The 20,569-nt window shown below is 47.5% G+C and overlaps 1 protein-coding gene across 2 annotated transcripts in view; it reads left to right on the forward strand.

Annotated features, from left to right (window-relative positions):
• The window catches only part of ccdc120a (coiled-coil domain containing 120a), a 137,136-nt gene that overhangs the window by 51,141 nt on the left and 65,426 nt on the right, over window positions 1-20,569 (forward strand). Inside the window, exons 1-2 of one of the 2 annotated variants that reach the window (XM_036989098.2) lie at window positions 3,510-3,836; window positions 16,837-16,909. In XM_036989098.2, coding sequence (XP_036844993.2) covers window positions 3,796-3,836; window positions 16,837-16,909 — 114 coding nt within the window. In that variant the 5' untranslated portion in view covers window positions 3,510-3,795. Of the gene's footprint in view, window positions 1-3,509; window positions 3,837-16,836; window positions 16,910-20,569 lie in introns of those variants that run through there. The other variant, XM_036989099.2, reaches the window with a different exon arrangement.

Here is a 20,569-nt window from a genome sequence, read left to right on the forward strand (position 1 = left end):
CCCCCACTCCGACATCCAAAGCGTCGGCCTCCACCACGAATTGACGGGATGGGTCAGGATGAACCAAGATGGGAGCCGTGAAGCAACGTTTGAGTTCTGAGAACGCCCGGTCAGCAGCTGGAGACCATATGAATGGAACCTTGGGTAAGGTGTGTGCAGACAGGGGCGAAGCCAGTGTAACCCCGAATAAAGCGGCGATAGAAGTTGGCGAACCCCAGGAAACGTTGCAGCAGCACCCTGGAAGTAGGCTGGGGCCAATACGCCACCGCTCTCCCGGGATCCAGTTGTAAACTCCCAGTGGAGATGATGTATCCCAGAAAAGGGAGGGTGGAGCGATGGAACTGGCACTTCTCTGCCTTTACAAACAGCTGGTTCTCAAGGAGGTGTTGGAGAACCTGTCGGGCGGCAGATGTTCTCGGGTGGAACGGGTGAAGACGAAGATGTAGTCGATGTAGACAAAAAACGTAACATTTCAAAATGTCCCGGAGAACATCATTAACCAGAGCCTGGAACACAGCAGCGGCATTGGTAAGGCCAAATGGCATGACCAAATAGTCGTAGTGACCGCTGGCTGTGTTGAAGGCGTTCATCCACTCGTCCCCTTCCCGTATCCGCACCAGGTGGTAGACATTCCGTAGATCCAGCTTGGAAAAAACTGTGGCCCCCTGGAGCGGCTCGAAGGCGGAGGAGATGAGTGGTAGTGGATAGCGGTTCTTCACCGTTATGTCATTGAGTCCCCGGCAGTCGATGCACGGGAACAGGGTCATGTCTTTCTCCACGAAGAAGAACCCTGCGCCACTGGGAGAGGAAGAAGGACGGATTAGTCTTGCATCTAGGGATTCCCCAATGTAGATCTTCATGGCCTTGGTCTCTGGTCCCGACAGAGAGTACAGTCGTCCCCGGGGCGGAGTAGTGCCTGGAGATATCTGGGAGAAGGTCAATCCTACAGTCATATGGTCGGTGCGGCGGAAACAAAGTGAACCGGGCCTTGTTGAACACCTCCCGGATGTCCTGGTACTCCGCGGGAATGGCGGAGAGGCCCGGGGCAACTTCTGAGCCCCCAGGAAGACGTCCCGAGGCAGGTTGTGCTGACTTCAGGCAATGGGCATGGCAGAACGGGCTCCAGCTCATGATGGCACCAGTAGACCATTTAATGAAGGGATTGTGTCGCTGGAGCCAGGAGAATCCCAATACCACAGGAATATGTGGAAACTTAATGAGCAGGAACTGGATAGCCTCACTGTGGTTCCCTGACACATGTAGGTTGATAGGAATGGTGTTGTGGGTAACCCGGCCTATAGAGCGCCTGTCCAGCACTCTAACATCCATGGGAGTGGAGAGGGGCTGAGTGGGGATGTTTCAGATGGGAAGCCAGGGTAGATTCCAAAAAGCTCTCATCGGCCCCAGAGTCGATGAGGACCTGGAGAGATTTCTAAGGGTTTCCACACAGCAGAATGGCATGAAACGGAGTGCGAGGAATGGTTGCAGAAAAGTTCTCCATATGGCCCACCAGAGTATTCGATGCTACCAGTGAGCCTGGTCTTTTAACAGACAATAGGGCACAAAATGGCCGCAAGTCCCGCAAAACAGGCAACTCTTAGTGTTGACCCTGTATAGCCTTTCCTCTGGAGACAGCCCAGCTCTGCCTAATTGCATAGGCCCGGGAAACGTTGACTCGCCCGTCTTTGGCAACTCTCGGGGTACCTCGGGTAGCCTTTGGTTCCCTCGGCAGCGGGGCCGTCTGGGACTTCCGGGATGCCTCAGAGGCGAAGTGAAATCCTTGGACGGGCAAGCGAAATCCAATCTCCTCTCCCTCCATCATTCCCGTAGTCACCCATCGATCCTGATGGTCAAGGCGATGAGGGAATCCGTCTGTAATTCCCGGGCTGCACGCTCATCCTTGATCTCCTCCGAGATTCCGTGTAGGAACATGTCAAACAGCACTTCCTGGTTCCAGGAAGCTTCCAACGTGTGGAAATCCACTGCATAGTCTGCCACACTGAGGGAGTCCTGCCGAAGCTGGAGTAGCTTCTCTCTCTGAAAATAGGGCATCATACACCTTCTACTCATTGACTCAGTACTGGTACTCTGTGTATATAGCCATGTTATCATTGACTCAGTATTGGTACTCTGTGTATATAGCCATGTTATCATTGACTCAGTACTGGTACTCTGTGTATATAGCCATGTTATCATTGACTCGGTACTGGTACTCTGTGTATACAGCCATGTTATCATTGACTCAGTACTGGTACTCTGTGTATATAGCCATGTTATCATTGACTCAGTACTGGTACCCAGTGTATATAGCCATGTTATCATTGACTCAGTACTGGTACTCTGTGTATAGTACCATGTTATCGTATTTATTATTACTATAATAAATAGTATTATTTTATTATTTTACTTTTCTATTATTTCTCTATTTTCTTTCTCTCTACATTGTTGGGAACGACCTGTAACTAAGCATTTCACTGTTAGTCCACACCTGTTGTTTACGATGAATGTCACGAATAAAATTCGTAGGACATTTTCTGAAGTTTATAATTTCCACTTTAAAATATCAGATTTGATTTGCCCTAACGAGAAATGTATCAACCCTTACCACAACAACAAAAATCCATTTAATTATAATCCACACAATAATTCACATTTTCTGTTGCTGCATCATTATTTCCCCGCTGTGAGAAGCTGGTCAAATGAAGATCCTACATCTGTAGCAGCCTGCAGTAGGCAGGAAGATAACAACTGAAACCAGATACCTGTCTCTATCTTTCCTGCTCTTTCTTTCTTTCTTTGACCATCTCTCCAGTCCTCTCCTTGTTGTCTAGTTTTCTAACAGTCATTAATTGTGATAGATTTGTTTCAACGTTTACCCACAGTAGAACTAGAAGATAACACCTGAAACCTGATACCTGTCGGCGAAGGCTATCGACATTTACATCTGTCTCTGTCTGTGACCATCTCCAGTCCTCTGGTTGGCTACTGCTGGAACTTGCCAACTGTCTTGTAACAATGTTTCCATTTTCAACCTCAGTGGACAAACAGAGAATTCAACATAAAATGGCAACATTGTAGCCACTCAGGAAATGACATACTTTGATGTTTGAATTTAAGTGTGTAAAAAAAACAAAAAAAAAACAGAATGACTGATGACTGTTATTCTCTATAGGAAATGCTGAAAATACTTCAAAGACAATTTATCACATAAAATTCTGGGTTTTGAGTTGTATCTTCTTGGACAGTTTACATCTGGATACAGTTTAGGTAGCCTACACATCAGCTATAGTGGAACAAACCAATCTTTAAAAAAAATATATATATGAATAAACATCGCCTACTAAACCTAATTATAAAACATATCAAGTGATGTAAATGGACTTATTTTATACATCTTAGATGAGAGATTGAATTATACTATGGTTGTCTTTTTCGCTTACAAAGATTTGCTGCCCCTGCTGTTTCTACCCCCCTCTGCATCTGACCATTTGGTATCGCCGCAACAAGTCGCTGTGTCCAGAGTCTCTCAGCCAGGCGGAGAGAGAGAGAGAGAGAGGTAGCTGCGCTCCGACTGACTGCGGAAGACCGAAGAGAAACGCTCTTATGGACTTTTAAACGAGGACTTTTGAGAAGTTTCATCCGCGCGTTTTTATTGACGCTTTTCATCATTTATTTACATGATTGTGTCGTGGCATACCGGACCCGTTGTAACGAGCGCTATGGGAATATACGGTGTACATTGAAAGGGTTGGTTCGGTTAGAACATACCTGTGTTGACATCGATCTTCACTCCGCATGCTGTTTGTTCCACCGGGTAGTTTAAACTGCATATCGAGGTAATCAGCCGTAACTTACCGTATGTATTCTTAAATGTAATCTCCTACAATACACGTTTGTTGTTTAATTAATATCACATTGTTGAATGTTACCGACAGCAATCCATGTTCACATTTGGAAACCCGTGTCAAAAGTTTTTATTTTCCTAACAAGAGGAAAGGCGCCGCTGTAGATTTTTATTTACATATTATATATTCAATTATTGGTCAGTGCCAACCTTTTATTGAGTAGGTCGTTACTTTGATATGACTACCACGGTTATGAATGTGAGGTTTGAGACTGGCCCCATGTGCTGATCCTCTGAGTCAACATGTTGGTGTAGGAGCCCTTGGCAAAAGCAAGGGTCATTGTTAACATTTGTCTGTGGGAAAGTAGTACTACACTGTAATCCCAACCTGAGCATACTGTTGATACCTCTGCACTGGGGCCACAGCCAGAGAGAGAGCCTACTATGTGTGTGTGATACTGTTGATACCTCTGCACTGGGGCCACTGCCAGAGAGATAGCCTACTATGTGTGTGTGATACTGTTGATACCTCTGCACTGGGGCCACAGCCAGAGAGATAGCCTACTATGTGTGTGTGATACTGTTGATACCTCTGCACTGGGGCCACTGCCAGAGAGATAGCCTACTATGTGTGTGTGATACTGTTGATACCTCTGCACTGGGGCCACAGCCAGAGAGAGAGCCTACTATGTGTGTGTGATACTGTTGATACCTCTGCACTGGGGCCACTGCCAGAGAGATAGCCTACTATGTGTGTGTGATACTGTTGATACCTCTGCACTGGGGCCACAGCCAGAGAGATAGCCTACTATGTGTGTGTGATACTGTTGATACCTCTGCACTGGGGCCACTGCCAGAGAGATAGCCTACTATGTGTGTGTGATACTGTTGATACCTCTGCACCGGGGCCACAGCCAGAGAGAGAGCCTACTATGTGTGTGTGATACTGTTGATACCTCTGCACCGGGGCCACAGCCAGAGAGATAGCCTACTATGTGTGTGTGATACTGTTGATACCTCTGCACCGGGGCCACAGCCAGAGAGAGAGCCTACTGTGTGTGATACTGTTGAAACCTCTGCACTGGGGCCACAGCCATAGAGATATCCTACTGTGTGTGATACTGTTGATACCTCTGCACTGGGGCCACAGCCAGAGAGAGAGCCTACTGTGTGTGATACTGTTGATACCTCTGCACCGGGGCCACAGCCAGAGAGATAGCCTACTATGTGTGTGTGATACTGTTGATACCTCTGCACTGGGGCCACAGCCAGAGAGAGAGCCTACTATGTGTGTGTGATACTGTTGATACCTCTGCACTGGGGCCACAGCCAGAGAGATAGCCTACTATGTGTGTGTGATACTGTTGAAACCTCTGCACCGGGGCCACAGCCAGAGAGATAGCCTACTGTGTGTGTGATACTGCTGTAAACACACAGTAGGCTATCTGTGTTGTTACTGCAGATACACGTGAAATCAAAGGTAAGAGTTTAGATCTGTGTTTATTTGATCTACTACAGTTTTTAAATGTCCAAGTTAGTATCCATAGCAACCCAAGATGGCATAGCAGTCAGACGTCCTTTGTCCTCGTCTTGTCAGGTCCCGTGTATATATATATTTACTTTATTTTCAAAACACTCTCTTGCAACCCGCCTCACCAATTAAAAAAACAAAAACAAGAGAGGACAGAAGCTAGCCAGAAGAGAGATCAGAAGCTAGCCAGAAGAGAGGACAGAAGCTAGCCAGAAGAGAAGCCAGAAGCTAGCCAGAAGAGAGGCCAGAAGCTAGCCAGAAGAGAGGCCAGAAGCTAGCCAGAAGAGAGGCCAGAAGCTAGCCAAAAGAGAGGCCTGAAGCTAGCCAAAAGAGAGGCCAGAAGCTAGCCAGTTTACTGTCTAATGTTAGTATTCAGCTAACCACGGTTGGTGGTCATCAGCTATCCTTTAGCTCGAAAAGCCATCGCTAGTTTTGTGCAACGAGACTCAGACCAGAGCATACCGGACCTATTTTCTCTCCATATCCCCGGATTTCAACCGCAAGCTCTGGACATTTACACCTGGATCTTGCAGCTAGCTAGCTGCTATCTGAGTGACTATTGGTTTACGTCGGTCCCGGAGCAAACATCAATTATTCCAGAGCTAGCCAGCTGAGGAGTTCCATCAGCCACTCCTGGGCTACAATCACCTATCCGAACTAGAGGTCGACCAATTATGATTTTTCAACGCCGATAACGATTATTGGAGGACCAAAAAAGTCGATACCGATTAATCGGACGATTTTTATTTATTTATTTGTAATAATGACAATTACAACAATACTGAATTAACACTTATTTTAACTTAATATAATACATCAATAAAATCAATTTAGCCTCAAGTAGATAATGAAACATGTTCAATTTGGTTTAAATAATGCAAAAACAAAGTGTTGGAGAAGAAAGTAAAAGTGCAATATGTGCCATGTAAGAAAGCTAACGTTTAAGTTCCTTGCTCAGAACATGAGAACATATGAAAGCTGGTGGTTCCTTTTAACATGAGTCTTCAATATTCCCAGGTAAGAAGTTTTAGGTTGTAGTTATTATAGGAATTATAGGACTATTTCTCTCTATACCATTTGTATTTCATATACCTTTGACTATTGGATGTTCTTATAGGCACTTTAGTATTGCCAGTGTAACAGTATAGCTTCCGTCCCTCTCCTCGCCCCTACCTGGGCTCGAACCAGGAACACATCGACAACAGCCACCCTCGAAGCAGCGTTACCCATGCTACTCCAAGTCTCAGAGCGAGTGACTTTGAAACGCTATTAGCGCGCACCCCGCTAACTAGCTAGCCATTTCACATCGGTTACACCAGCCTCATCTCAGGAGTTGATGGGCTTGAAGTCATAAACAGCGCAATGCTTGAAGCACAGGGAAGAGCTGCTGGAAAAACGCACGAAAGTGCTGTTTGAATGAATGCTTATGAGCCTGCTGGTGCCTACCATCGCTCAGTCAGACTGCTCTATCAAATCATAGACTTAGTTATAACATAATAACACACAGAAATACGAGCCTTTGGTCATTAATATGGTCAAATCCGGAAACGATCATTTCAAAAACAAAACGTTTATTCTTTCAGTGAAATACGGAACCGTTCCGTATTTTATCTAACGGGTGGCATCCATAAGTCTAAATATTCCTGTCACATTGCACAACCTTCAATGTTATGTCATAATTATGTACAATTCTGGCAAATTAGGCATCCCAAACTGTTGCATATACCCTGACTCTGCGTGCAATGAACGCAAGAGAAGTGACACAATTTCACCTGGTTAATATTGCCTGCTCACCTGGAATTCTTTTAGCTAAATATGCAGGTTTGAAAATATATACTTCTGTGTATTGATTTTAAGAAAGGCATTGGTGTTTATGGTTAGGTACACATTGGAGCAACGACAGTCTTTCTCACGAATACACACCGCATCGATTATATGCAACGCAGGACACGCTCGATAAACTAGTAATATCATCAACCATGTGTAGTTAACTAGTGATTATGATTGATTGTTTTTTATTAGAAAAGTTTAATGCTAGCTAGCAACTTACCGTGGCTTCTTACTGCATTCACGTAACCGACAGCCTCCTCGTGGAGTGCAACGAGGGGGAGATGGAGAGGATGAGAGGGGAGAGGATGAGAGGGGAGATGGAGATGGAGAGGATGAGAGGGGAGATGGAGAGTAGAGGGGAGATGGAGAGGGGATGGAAGGGAGAGGGGATGGAAGAGGAAGGGAGGGGAGATGGAGAGGATGAGAAGGGAGATGGAGAGGGGAGAGGAGAGGATGAGAAGGGAGATGGAGAGGAGAGAATAAGGGTTGTGTGTCTGACCTGTTTGTAGATTACTGAGATGTTTGAAGAGTTACCTAGAGACCATGAGACCTAAAGACTAGGCCTGTGTCCCACATGACACCCTGTTCTCTATCTAGTGCACTACCAGAGGCCCTATGGCAAAAAGTAGTGCACTATATAGGTGACGGTGCCATTGGCCATGTCTCACTCCATCAGACTAAAGATACTCTTGTCTTGTCATCAGAAAGCTAGTCTTTTAATCTCTTACAGGGTGTTTCAGTCAACATGGACATTCACAGGGTTTAACATGGGAGGACATTTTTTTTAACCTTTATTTAACTAGGCAAGTCAGTTAAGAACAAATTCTTATTTACAATGACGGCCTAGGAACAGTGGGTTAACTGCCTTGTTCAGAGGCAGAATGACAGATTTTTACCTAGTCAGCTCGGGGATTACTAGTCCAACGCTCTAACCACTAGGCTACCTGCCGCCCCTACACTCTAACCACTAGGCTACCTGCCGCCCCTACACTCTAACCACTAGGCTACCTGCCTCCCCTACACTCTAACCACTAGGCTACCTGCTGCCCCTACACTCTAACCACTAGACTACCTGCCGCCCCTACACTCTAACCACTAGGCTACCTGCCGCCCCTACACTCTAACCACTAGGCTACCTAACTCCCCTACACTCTAACCACTAGGCTACCTGCTGCCCCTACACTCTAACCACTAGGCTACCTGCCGCCCCTACACTCTAACCACTAGGCTACCTGCCACCCCTGCACTCTAACCACTAGGCTACCTGCCACCCCTACACTCTAACCACTAGGTTACCTGCCTCCCCTACACTCTAACCACTAGGCTACCTGCCCCATCTACACTCTAACCACTAGGCTACCTGCCTCTACACTCTAACCACTAGGCTACCTGCCGTCCCTACACTCTAACCACTAGACTACCTGCCACCCCTACACTCTAACCACTAGGCTACCTGCCTCTACACTCTAACCACTAGACTACCTGCCTCCTCTACACTCTAACCACTAGGCTACCTGCCTCCCCTACACTCTAACCACTAGACTACCTGCCTCCCCTACACTCTAACCACTAGACTACCTGCCTCCCCTACACTCTAACCACTAGGCTACCTGCCACCCCTACACTCTAACCACTAGGCTACCTGCCTCCTCTACACTCTAACCACTAGTCTACCTGCCCCCCCCCCCCCCCCTACACTCTAACCACTAGGCTACCTGCCCCATCTACACTCTAACCACTAGGCTACCTGTCTCTACACTCTAACCACTAGGCTACCTGCCACCCCTACACTCTAACCACTAGGCTACCTGCCACCCCTACACTCTAACCACTAGGCTACCTGCCTCCTCTACACTCTAACCACTAGGCTACCTGCCACCCCTACACTCTAACCACTAGGCTACCTGCCTCCCCTACACTCTAACCACTAGGCTACCTGCCGCTCCTACATGTCCATTCTTACAGCCCATTTTGGGTAGGGGTAGAAGCCAGAAGCTAGCCAGAAGAGAGGCCAGAAGCTAGCCAGAAGAGAGGCCAGAAGCTAGCCAGAAGAGAGGCCAGAAGCTAGCCAGAAGAGAAGCCTGAAGCTAGCCAAAAGAGAGGCCAGAAGCTAGCCAGTTTACTGTCTAATGTTAGTATTCAGCTAACCACGGTTGGTGGTCATCAGCTATCCTTTAGCTCGAAAAGCCATCGCTAGTTTTGTGCAACGAGACTCAGACCAGAGCATACCGGACCTATTTTCTCTCCATATCCCCGGATTTCAACCGCAAGCTCTGGACATTTACACCTGGATCTTGCAGCTAGCTAGCTGCTATCTGAGTGACTATTGGTTTACGTCGGTCCCGGAGCAAACATCAATTATTCCAGAGCTAGCCAGCTGAGGAGTTCCATCAGCCACTCCTGGGCTACAATCACCTATCCGAACTAGAGGTCGACCAATTATGATTTTTCAACGCCGATAACGATTATTGGAGGACCAAAAAAGTCGATACCGATTAATCGGACGATTTTTATTTATTTATTTGTAATAATGACAATTACAACAATACTGAATTAACACTTATTTTAACTTAATATAATACATCAATAAAATCAATTTAGCCTCAAGTAGATAATGAAACATGTTCAATTTGGTTTAAATAATGCAAAAACAAAGTGTTGGAGAAGAAAGTAAAAGTGCAATATGTGCCATGTAAGAAAGCTAACGTTTAAGTTCCTTGCTCAGAACATGAGAACATATGAAAGCTGATGGTTCCTTTTAACATGAGTCTTCAATATTCCCAGGTAAGAAGTTTTAGGTTGTAGTTATTATAGGAATTATAGGACTATTTCTCTCTATACCATTTGTATTTCATATACCTTTGACTATTGGATGTTCTTATAGGCACTTTAGTATTGCCAGTGTAACAGTATAGCTTCCGTCCCTCTCCTCGCCCCTACCTGGGCTCGAACCAGGAACACATCGACAACAGCCACCCTCGAAGCAGCGTTACCCATGCTACTCCAAGTCTCAGAGCGAGTGACTTTGAAACGCTATTAGCGCGCACCCCGCTAACTAGCTAGCCATTTCACATCGGTTACACCAGCCTCATCTCAGGAGTTGATGGGCTTGAAGTCATAAACAGCGCAATGCTTGAAGCACAGGGAAGAGCTGCTGGAAAAACGCACGAAAGTGCTGTTTGAATGAATGTTTATGAGCCTGCTGGTGCCTACCATCGCTCAGTCAGACTGCTCTATCAAATCATAGACTTAGTTATAACATAATAACACACAGAAATACGGGCCTTAGGTCATTAATATGGTCAAATCCGGAAACGATCATTTCGAAAACAAAACGTTTATTCTTTCAGTGAAATACGGAACCGTTCCGTATTTTATCTAACGGGTGGCATCCATAAGTCTAAATATTCCTGTCACATTGCACAACCTTCAATGTTATGTCATAATTATGTACAATTCTGGCAAATTAGGCATCCCAAACTGTTGCATATACCCTGACTCTGCGTGCAATGAACGCAAGAGAAGTGACACAATTTCACCTGGTTAATATTGCCTGCTCACCTGGAATTCTTTTAGCTAAATATGCAGGTTTAAAAATATATACTTCTGTGTATTGATTTTAAGAAAGGCATTGATGTTCATGGTTAGGAACACATTGGAGCAACGACAGTCTTTCTCACGAATACACACCGCATCGATTATATGCAACGCAGGACACGCTAGATAAACTAGTAATATCATCAACCATGTGTAGTTAACTAGTGATTATGATTGATTGTTTTTTATTAGAAAAGTTTAATGCTAGCTAGCAACTTACCGTGGCTTCTTACTGCATTCACGTAACCGACAGCCTCCTCGTGGAGTGCAACGAGAGGCAGGTGGTTAGAGCGTTGGACTAGTTAACTGAAAGGTTGCAAGATTGAATCCCCGAGCTGACAAGGTAAAAATCTGTCGTTCTGCCCCTGAACGAGGCAGTTAACCCACCGTTTCTAGGCGACATTGAAAATAAGAATGTGTTCTTAACTGACTTGCCTCGTTAAATAAAGATGCAATAAAGGTGTAAAAAAAAATTGGCCAAATCGGCGCCCAAAAATACCGATTTCCGATTGTTATGAAAACTTGAAATCGGCCCTAATTAATCGGCCATTCCGATGAATCGGCCGACCTCTAGTCACTACATTAATACAACGGTGTGTCACTTGCGAACATTCCTGAACTGATGGTGTTGGTGCGTCGTCCAGGCGACTTCAGTTGTGATTTTAGTGTGTTGTCCTGGACACTGGGTGAGCAGGGAAGAGGAGCGAGGGAGAGGAGTTGAGGGGGGAGAGAATACAGTGCAATTGAGGAGAGGGGGAGATGGAGAGGGGAGATGGAGAGGATGAGAGGGGAGATGGAGGAGGGGAGATGGAGAGGATGAGAGGGGAGATGGAGAGTAGAGGGGAGATGGAGAGGGGATGGAAGAGGAAGAGAGGGGAGATGGAGAGGGGATGGAAGAGGAAGAGAGGGGAGATGGAGAGGGGAGAGGAGAGGATGAGAGGGGAGATGGAGAGGGGATGGAAGAGGAAGAGAGGGGAGATGGAGAGGGGAGAGGATGAGAGGGGAGATGGAGAGGGGAGATGGAAGAGGGGAGAGGAGAGGATGAGAGGGGATGGGAGATGGAGAGGGGAGAGGAGAGGATGAGAGGGGAGATGGAGAGGAGAGGATGAGAGGGGAGATGGAAGAGGAAGAGAGGGGAGAGAAGAGGAAGAGAGGGGAGAGGAGAGGATGAGAAGGGAGATGAGAAGAGGAGAAGAGTGGAGAGGAGAGAATAAGGGTTGTGTGTCTGATCTGTTTGTAGATTACTGAGATGTTTGAAGAGTTACCTAGAGACCATGAGACCTAAAGACTAGGCCTGTGTCCCACATGACACCCTGTTCTCTATCTAGTGCACTACCAGAGGCCCTATGGCAAAAAGTAGTGCACTATATAGGTGACGGTGCCATTGGCCATGTCTCACTCCATCAGACTAAAGATACTCTTGTCTTGTCATCAGAAAGCTAGTCTTTTAATCTCTTACAGGGTGTTTCAGTCAACATGGACATTCACAGGGTTTAACATGGGAGGACATTTTTTTTAACCTTTATTTAACTAGGCAAGTCAGTTAAGAACAAATTCTTATTTACAATGACGGCCTAGGAACAGTGGGTTAACTGCCTTGTTCAGAGGCAGAATGACAGATTTTTACCTAGTCAGCTCGGGGATTACTAGTCCAACGCTCTAACCACTAGGCTACCTGCCGCCCCTACACTCTAACCACTAGGCTACCTGCCGCCCCTACACTCTAACCACTAGGCTACCTGCCTCCCCTACACTCTAACCACTAGGCTACCTGCCTCCTCTACACTCTAACCACTAGGCTACCTACTGCCCCTACACTCTAACCACTAGGCTACCTGCCGTCCCTACACTCTAACCACTAGGCTACCTGCCGCCCCTACACTCTAACCACTAGGCTACCTGCCGCCCCTACACTCTAACCACTAGGCTACCTGCCTCCCCTACACTCTAACCACTAGGCTACCTGCTGCCCCTACACTCTAACCACTAGGCTACCTGCCGCCCCTACACTCTAACCACTAGGCTACCTGCCACCCCTGCACTCTAACCACTAGGCTACCTGCCACCCCTACACTCTAACCACTAGGTTACCTGCCTCCCCTACACTCTAACCACTAGGCTACCTGCCCCATCTACACTCTAACCACTAGGCTACCTGCCTCTACACTCTAACCACTAGGCTACCTGCCGTCCCTACACTCTAACCACTAGACTACCTGCCACCCCTACACTCTAACCACTAGGCTACCTGCCTCTACACTCTAACCACTAGACTACCTGCCTCCTCTACACTCTAACCACTAGGCTACCTGCCTCCCCTACACTCTAACCACTAGACTACCTGCCTCCCCTACACTCTAACCACTAGACTACCTGCCTCCCCTACACTCTAACCACTAGTCTACCTGCCTCCTCTACACTCTAACCACTAGGCTACCTGCCACCCCTACACTCTAACCACTAGGCTACCTGCCTCCTCTACACTCTAACCACTAGTCTACCTGCCCCCCCCCCCCCCCCCCTACACTCTAACCACTAGGCTACCTGCCCCATCTACACTCTAACCACTAGGCTACCTGTCTCTACACTCTAACCACTAGGCTACCTGCCGCCCCTACACTCTAACCACTAGGCTACCTGCCACCCCTACACTCTAACCACTAGGCTACCTGCCTCTACACTCTAACCACTAGACTACCTGCCCCCCTACACTCTAACCACTAGGCTACCTGCCTCCTCTACACTCTAACCACTAGGCTACCTGCCTCCTCTACACTCTAACCACTAGGCTACCTGCCACCCCTACACTCTAACCACTAGGCTACCTGCCACCCCTACACTCTAACCACTAGACTACCTGCCCCCCTACACTCTAACCACTAGGCTACCTGCCTCCTCTACACTCTAACCACTAGGCTACCCTGCCGCCCCTACACTCTAACCACTAGACTACCTGCCTCCTCAACACTCTAACCACTAGGCTACCTGCCGCTCCTACATGTCCATTCTTACAGCCCATTTTGGGTAGGGAAGAGCGGTATCAAGCACCTCTCACCTCATCCTTTAATAAAAACCATGTCTGTGCTGTGTACAGGGAGCGCCTCCCTATTGCCTTGCGTTCACCATGTTGGTCCGCTGTTTTAGTGGTAAATGCTATTTTAATGGCTGTTAAAGATAAGAGCTCAATCAATGTGACATTAAGTAAACATTTCACTGTAAGGTCTACTACACCTGTTGTCCTCAGCATTTCACTGTAAGGTCTACTACACCTGTTGTATTCAGCATTTCACTGTAAGGTCTACTACACCTGTTATCCTCAGCATTTCACTGTGAGGTCTACTACACCTGTTATCCTCAGCATTTCACTGTGAGGTCTACTACACCTGTTGTATTCAGCATTTCACTGTGAGGTCTACTACACCTGTTGTATTCAGCATTTCACTGTAAGGTCTACTACACCTGTTGTATTCAGCATTTCACTGTGAGGTCTACTACACCTGTTGTATTTTCGGCGCACGTGACAAATAAACTTTGATTTGATTAACCAGTAGCTGCAGTTATACACACCATCCTAGACAATATGATCATCTTCAGACTTTGTCTCTGAACATCTCAGTTAAGTGAACAGAATCTCTAGTCTCTGTGGGTGAACAGAATTTCTAGTCTCTGTGGGTGAACAGACTCTCTAGTCTCTGTGGGTGAACAGAATCTCTAGTCTCTGTGGGTGAACAGACTCTCTAGTCTCTGTGGGTGAACAGAATCTCTAGTCTCTGTGGGTGAACAGAATCTCTAGTCTCTGTGGGTGAACAGAATCTCTAGTCTCTGTGGGTGAACAGACTCTCTAGTCTCTGTGGGTGAACAGAATCTCTAGTCTCTGTGGGTGAACAGAATCTCTAGTCTCTGTGGGTGAACAGACTCTAGTCTCTGTGGGTGAACAGAATCTCTAGTCTCTGTGGGTGAACAGAATCTCTAGTCTCTGTGGGTGAACAGAATCTCTAGTCTCTGTGGGTGAACAGAATCTCTAGTCTCTGTGGGTGAACAGAATCTCTAGTCTCTGTGGGTGAACAGAATCTCTAGTCTCTGGGTGAACAGACTCTCTAGTCTCTGTGGGTGAACAGAATCTCTAGTCTCTGTGGGTGAACAGAATCTCTAGTCTCTGTGGGTGAACAGACTCTCCAGTCTCTGTGGGTGAACAGACTCTCTAGTCTCTGTGGGTGAACAGACTCTCTAGTCTCTGTGGGTGAACAGACTCTAGTCTCTGTGGGTGAACAGACTCTCTAGTCACTGTGGGTGAACAGACTCTCTAGTCTCTGTGGGTGAACAGACTCTCTAGTCTCTGTGGGTGAACAGACTCTCTAGTCTCTGTGGGTGAACAGGCTCTCTAGTCACTGTGGGTGAACAGACTCTCTAGTCTCTGTGGGTGAACAGGCTCTCTAGTCACTGTGGGTGAACAGACTCTCTAGTCACTGTGGGTGAACAGACTCTCTAGTCACTGTGGGCGAACAGACTCTCTAGTCTCTGTGTTGCTACCATGTTGTTGTCATGTTGTGTTGCTACCATGCTGTGTTGTCATGTGTTGCTGCCTTGATATGTTGTTGTCTTAGGTCTCTCTTTATGTAGCGTTGCCTCTTCTTGTCGTGATGTGTGTTTTGTCTTATATATGTGTTTTTACTCCCATCCCCCGTCCCCCGTCCCCGCAGGAGGCCTTTTGCCTTCTGGTAGGCCGTCATTGTAAATAAGAATTTGTTCTTAACTGACTTGCTGAGTTAAATAAAATGAATGGTTGGGGACAGTCCTCCCCAGCGCCACAGTCCTCCCCGGCGCCACAGTCCTCCCCGGCGCCACAGTCCTACCCGGGTCCACAGTCCTACCCGGCTCCACAGTCCTACCCAGGCTCCACAGTCCTACCCAGGCTCCACAGTCCTCCCCAGGCTCCACAGTCCTCCCCGGCTCCACAGTCCTTCCCGGGCTCCACAGTCCTCCCCGGCTCCACAGTCCTCCCCAGGCTCCACAGTCCTCCCCAGGCTCCACAGTCCTCCCCAGGCTCCACAGTCCTCCCCAGGCTCCACAGTCCTCCCCAGCTCCACAGTCCTCCCCAGCTCCACAGTCCCCCCCAGCTCCACAGTCCTCCCCAGCTCCACAGTCCTCCCCAGCTCCACAGTCCTCCCCAGCTCCATGTCCTCCACAGCTCCACAGTCCTCCCCAGGCCTCCCCAGCTCCACAGGTCTCCCCAGCGCCACAGGCTCCACAGGTCTCCCCAGCTCCACAGGCTCCACAGTCCGTCCCAGCTCCACAGTCCGTCCCAGCTCCACAGTCTCTCCCAGCTCCACAGTCCACCCCAGCTCCACAGGCTCCACAGTCCACCCCAGCTCCACAGTCCACCCCAGCTCCACAGTCCACCCCAGCTCCACAGTCCACCCCAGCTCCACAGGTCTCTCCAGCTCCACAGGCTCCACAGTCCACCCCAGCTCCACAGTCCACCCCGGCTCCCTCTCTCCTCTCCCCAGCAACGGTCCTCTCATCCCTCTATCCTCTCCTCTTCCCTCTCTCCTCTCATCCCTCTATCCTCTCCTCTTCCCTCTCTCCTCTTATTCCTCTATCCTCTCCTCTTCCCTCTCTCCTCTCATCCCTCTATCCTCTCCTCTTCCCTCTCTCCTCTTATTCCTCTATCCTCTCCTCTCTTCCCTCTCTCCTCTTATTCCTCTCTCCACTCGTCTTCCCTCTCTCTGTGCTGTTCATGTTTTTATCTCCCAGTTATCTTTAGCTGCTATCGGTCTGTGTAGCTCTGTCTAGAGCAATCACAGTGTTTGAGGGGATCCGTTTGAGCAATGTCCAATCTGTATCACAGAATGAGTGATTAGTAGATCATTGATTCTTCTGTGCACCCCAGCACAGAGGAAGGACCCCTCTCTCTCTCTCTCTCTCTCTCTCTCGCTCTCTCTCTCTCAGCACTTCCTCCCTTCATTCATCCCTCTGCCCTCCCTTAGTCTTCTAGGCTTTATTAACCAGTTTCTTCTCCCGTCTCTTCCTCCAGCGGGCTCTGTTTCCACCTCTGTTCATTGGGGCTACAGTACTACTGGAAACGAGGTCAGAGATACCCACCGCAGGTACAATACACAGACACACATGTTCCCTGAACCACAAGTATCAGCTACCGTAGTGGTAGAAAAGTTATGCTGTGTGTGTGGTGTGTGTGTGGTGTGGGTGTGGTGTGTGGTGTGTGTGTGGGTGTGTGTGTGTGGTGTGTGGTGTGTGGTGTGTGTGGTGTGTGGTGTGTGTGTGGTGTGTGGTGTGTGGTGTGTGGTGTGTGGGTGTCGGTGTGTGTGTGTGGTGTGTGGTGTGTGTGGTGTGTGGGTGTGTGTGTGGGTGTGTGTGGTGTGTGGTGTGTGTGGTGTGTGTGGTGTGTGTGGTGTGGGTGTGTGGTGTGGGTGTGTGTGTGGTGTGGGTGTGTGTGGTGTGTGTAGTGTGTGTGTGTGTGTGGTGTGTGTGTGTGGTGTGGGTGTGTGTGTGGTGTGTGTGTGTGTGGTGTGTGGTGTGTGTGGTGTGTGGGTGTGGGTGTGTGTGTGTGGTGTGTGTGTGGTGTGTGGTGTGTGTGGTGTGGGTGTGTGTGTGTGGTGTGTGTGTGGTGTGTGTGGTGTGTGGTGTGTGGTGGTGTGTGTGGTGTGTGTGTGGTGTGTGGTGTGTGGTGGTGTGTGTGTGGTGTGTGTGGTGTGTGTGGTGTGTGTGTGGTGTGTGTGTGGTGTGTGGTGTGTGTGGTGTGTGTGTGGGTGTGTGTGGTGTGTGGGTGTGTGTGGGTGTGTGTGTGGTGTGTGTGTGTGGTGTGTGTGTGTGTGTGTGTGTGTGGTGTGTGTGTGTGTGTGTGTGGTGTGTGTGTGTTCCCTCCTCTTTTGATCAACATGTTCCTACACCTTGTTTCTCAAAGTGGTGTTTGTTTTTTCCATCAGACCAACCACGGTATCCCTGTTCTATTGACCAAAATATGTTTCACCTCAAATCCCTTTGAGTCTCTCACTGTGGGGGTTTTAGTAGGAAGACACTTCAGACACTGTGTTGTGTTGTGGAATGTCTTTAGCTCTGTGGTGTAATAATGAACAAGAGACTGTTTGATGCAGCCGTCCTCCTCCTCTTCCTCCTCCTCCTCCTCCACTGTTGCTCTGCAGACCGGGGGAGACAGGGGGAGGTACGGGGAGAGAGGGGGGGAAACTTCAGAGAACATGTGGCGACCAGATGTGTAGGTAGCTGCAGGCCTACTGCTGGTCGTCCTGAGAGAGAGAAACTGTTACTGACTAGCAGCCCAACCTGAATCTCTACTACGGCTGGACATTATCATAGCGATTCATCTATTCTATATATATATATTCTATATATATACAGTGCCTTGCGAAAGTATTCGGCCCCCTTGAACTTTGCGACCTTTTGACACATTTCAGGCTTCAAACATAAAGATATAAAACTGTATTTTTTTGTGAAGAATCAACAACAAGTGGGACACAATCATGAAGTGGAACGACATTTATTGGATATTTCAAACTTTTCTAACAAATCAAAAACTGAAAAATTGGGCGTGCAAAATTATTCAGCCACCTTAAGTTAATACTTTGTAGCGCCACCTTTTGCTGCGATTACAGCTGTAAGTCGCTTGGGGTATGTCCCTATCAGTTTTGCACATCGAGAGACTGAAATGTTTTCCCATTCCTCCTTGCAAAACAGCTCGAGCTCAGTGAGGTTGGATGGAGAGCATTTGTGAACAGCAGTTTTCAGTTCTTTCCACAGATTCTCGATTGGATTCAAGTCTGGACTTTGACTTGGCCATTCTAACACCTGGATATGTTTATTCTTGAACCATTCCATTGTAGATTTTGCTTTATGTTTTGGATCATTGTCTTGTTGGAAGACAAATCTCCGTCCCAGTCTCAGGTCTTTTGCAGACTCCATTCTTCCAGAATGGTCCTGTATTTGGCTCCATCCATCTTCCCATCAATTTTAACCATCTTCCCTGTCCCTGCTGAAGAAAAGCAGGCCCAAACCATGATGCTGCCACCACCATGTTTGACAGTGGGGATGGTGTGTTCAGGGTGATGAGCTGTGTTGCTTTTACGCCAAACATAACGTTTTGCATTGTTGCCAAAAAGTTCAATTTTGGTTTCATCTGACCAGAGCACCTTCTTCCACATGTTTGGTGTGTCTCCCAGGTGGCTTGTGGCAAACTTTAAACGACACTTTTTATGGATATCTTTAAGAAATGGCTTTCTTCTTGCCACTCTTCCATAAAGGCCAGATTTGTGCAATATACGACTGATTGTTGTCCTATGGACAGAGTCTCCCACCTCAGCTGTAGATCTCTGCAGTTCATCCAGAGTGATCATGGGCCTCTTGGCTGCATCTCTGATCAGTCTTCTCCTTGTATGAGCTGAAAGTTTAGAGGGACGGCCAGGTCTTGGTAGATTTGCAGTGGTCTGATACTCCTTCCATTTCAATATTATCGCTTGCACAGTGCTCCTTGGGATGTTTAAAGCTTGGGAAATCTTTTTGTATCCAAATCCGGCTTTAAACTTCTTCACAACAGTATCTCGGACCTGCCTGGTGTGTTCCTTGGTCTTCATGATGCTCTCTGCGCTTTTAACGGACCTCTGAGACTATCACAGTGCAGGTGCATTTATACGGAGACTTGATTACACACAGGTGGATTGTATTTATCATCATTAGTCATTTAGGTCAACATTGGATCATTCAGAGATCCTCACTGAACTTCTGGAGAAAGTTTGCTGCACTGAAAGTAAAGGGGCTGAATAATTTTGCACGCCCAATTTTTCAGTTTTTGATTTGTTAAAAAAGTTTGAAACATCCAATAAATGTCGTTCCACTTCATAATTGTGTCCCACTTGTTGTTCATTCTTCACAAAAAAATACAGTTTTATATCTTTATGTTTGAAGCCTGAAATGTGGCAAAAGGTCGCAAAGTTCAAGGGGGCCGAATACTTTCGCAAGGCACTGTATTATATGGACCTATGGGTCTTTATCCTACCAATGGGTTCTTTATGCTACCTATGGGTTCTTTATCCTACCTATGGGTTCTTTATCCTACCTATGGGTTCTTTATCCTACCTATGGGTTCTGTATCCTACCTATGGATTCTGTATCCTACCTATGGGTTCTGTATCCTACCTATGGGTTCTGTATCCTACCTATGGGTTCTGTATCCACCAACATCCTAAAACACCCTCCTATCATAAGGGTTCATTTCATTGTTTGTTTATAACACCCTTCCTGTTCTGCTTGGTTCAGAATGATGGATTACACTGCTTTACTGCGATGGTGCTGTCCATACAACAACATGCCCTGCCCTGACCCTGCCCTGGACACATAGTCAGCTGGGGTTACCCATCCCTGAACCTGGGCTCTGCTCATCTCATCTCCCAGAGACCTAGGACAACAAAGGCTCTTAAGGCACACAGGGACAGCGAGCCTAGAGGAAGCACCACGTGTCACTTCCCACCTGTCCCTCTCGTCCATGACAGCAGCAGTCCTTCACTGTTTGAACAAATGGACTGTGCTTGTTACATAGCAGTTTATGGTGTTGTTAAATACCATGGCTGAGCCTGTAGTGACACCCCATTCCAATACAGTGCACTACTTAATACCAGCGTGGTATTACCATTAGGTGTCTGTAGCAACATGGTAATACAATCAGGTGTCTATAGCAACATGGGTATTACCATCAGGTGTCTATAGCAACATGGGTATTACCATCAGGTGTCTATAGCAAC

This window comes from Oncorhynchus mykiss, chromosome 9 (assembly GCF_057628025.1).
Source record: "Oncorhynchus mykiss isolate SJ-2025 chromosome 9, ASM5762802v1, whole genome shotgun sequence".
NCBI classification, from domain to species: domain Eukaryota; kingdom Metazoa; phylum Chordata; class Actinopteri; order Salmoniformes; family Salmonidae; genus Oncorhynchus; species Oncorhynchus mykiss.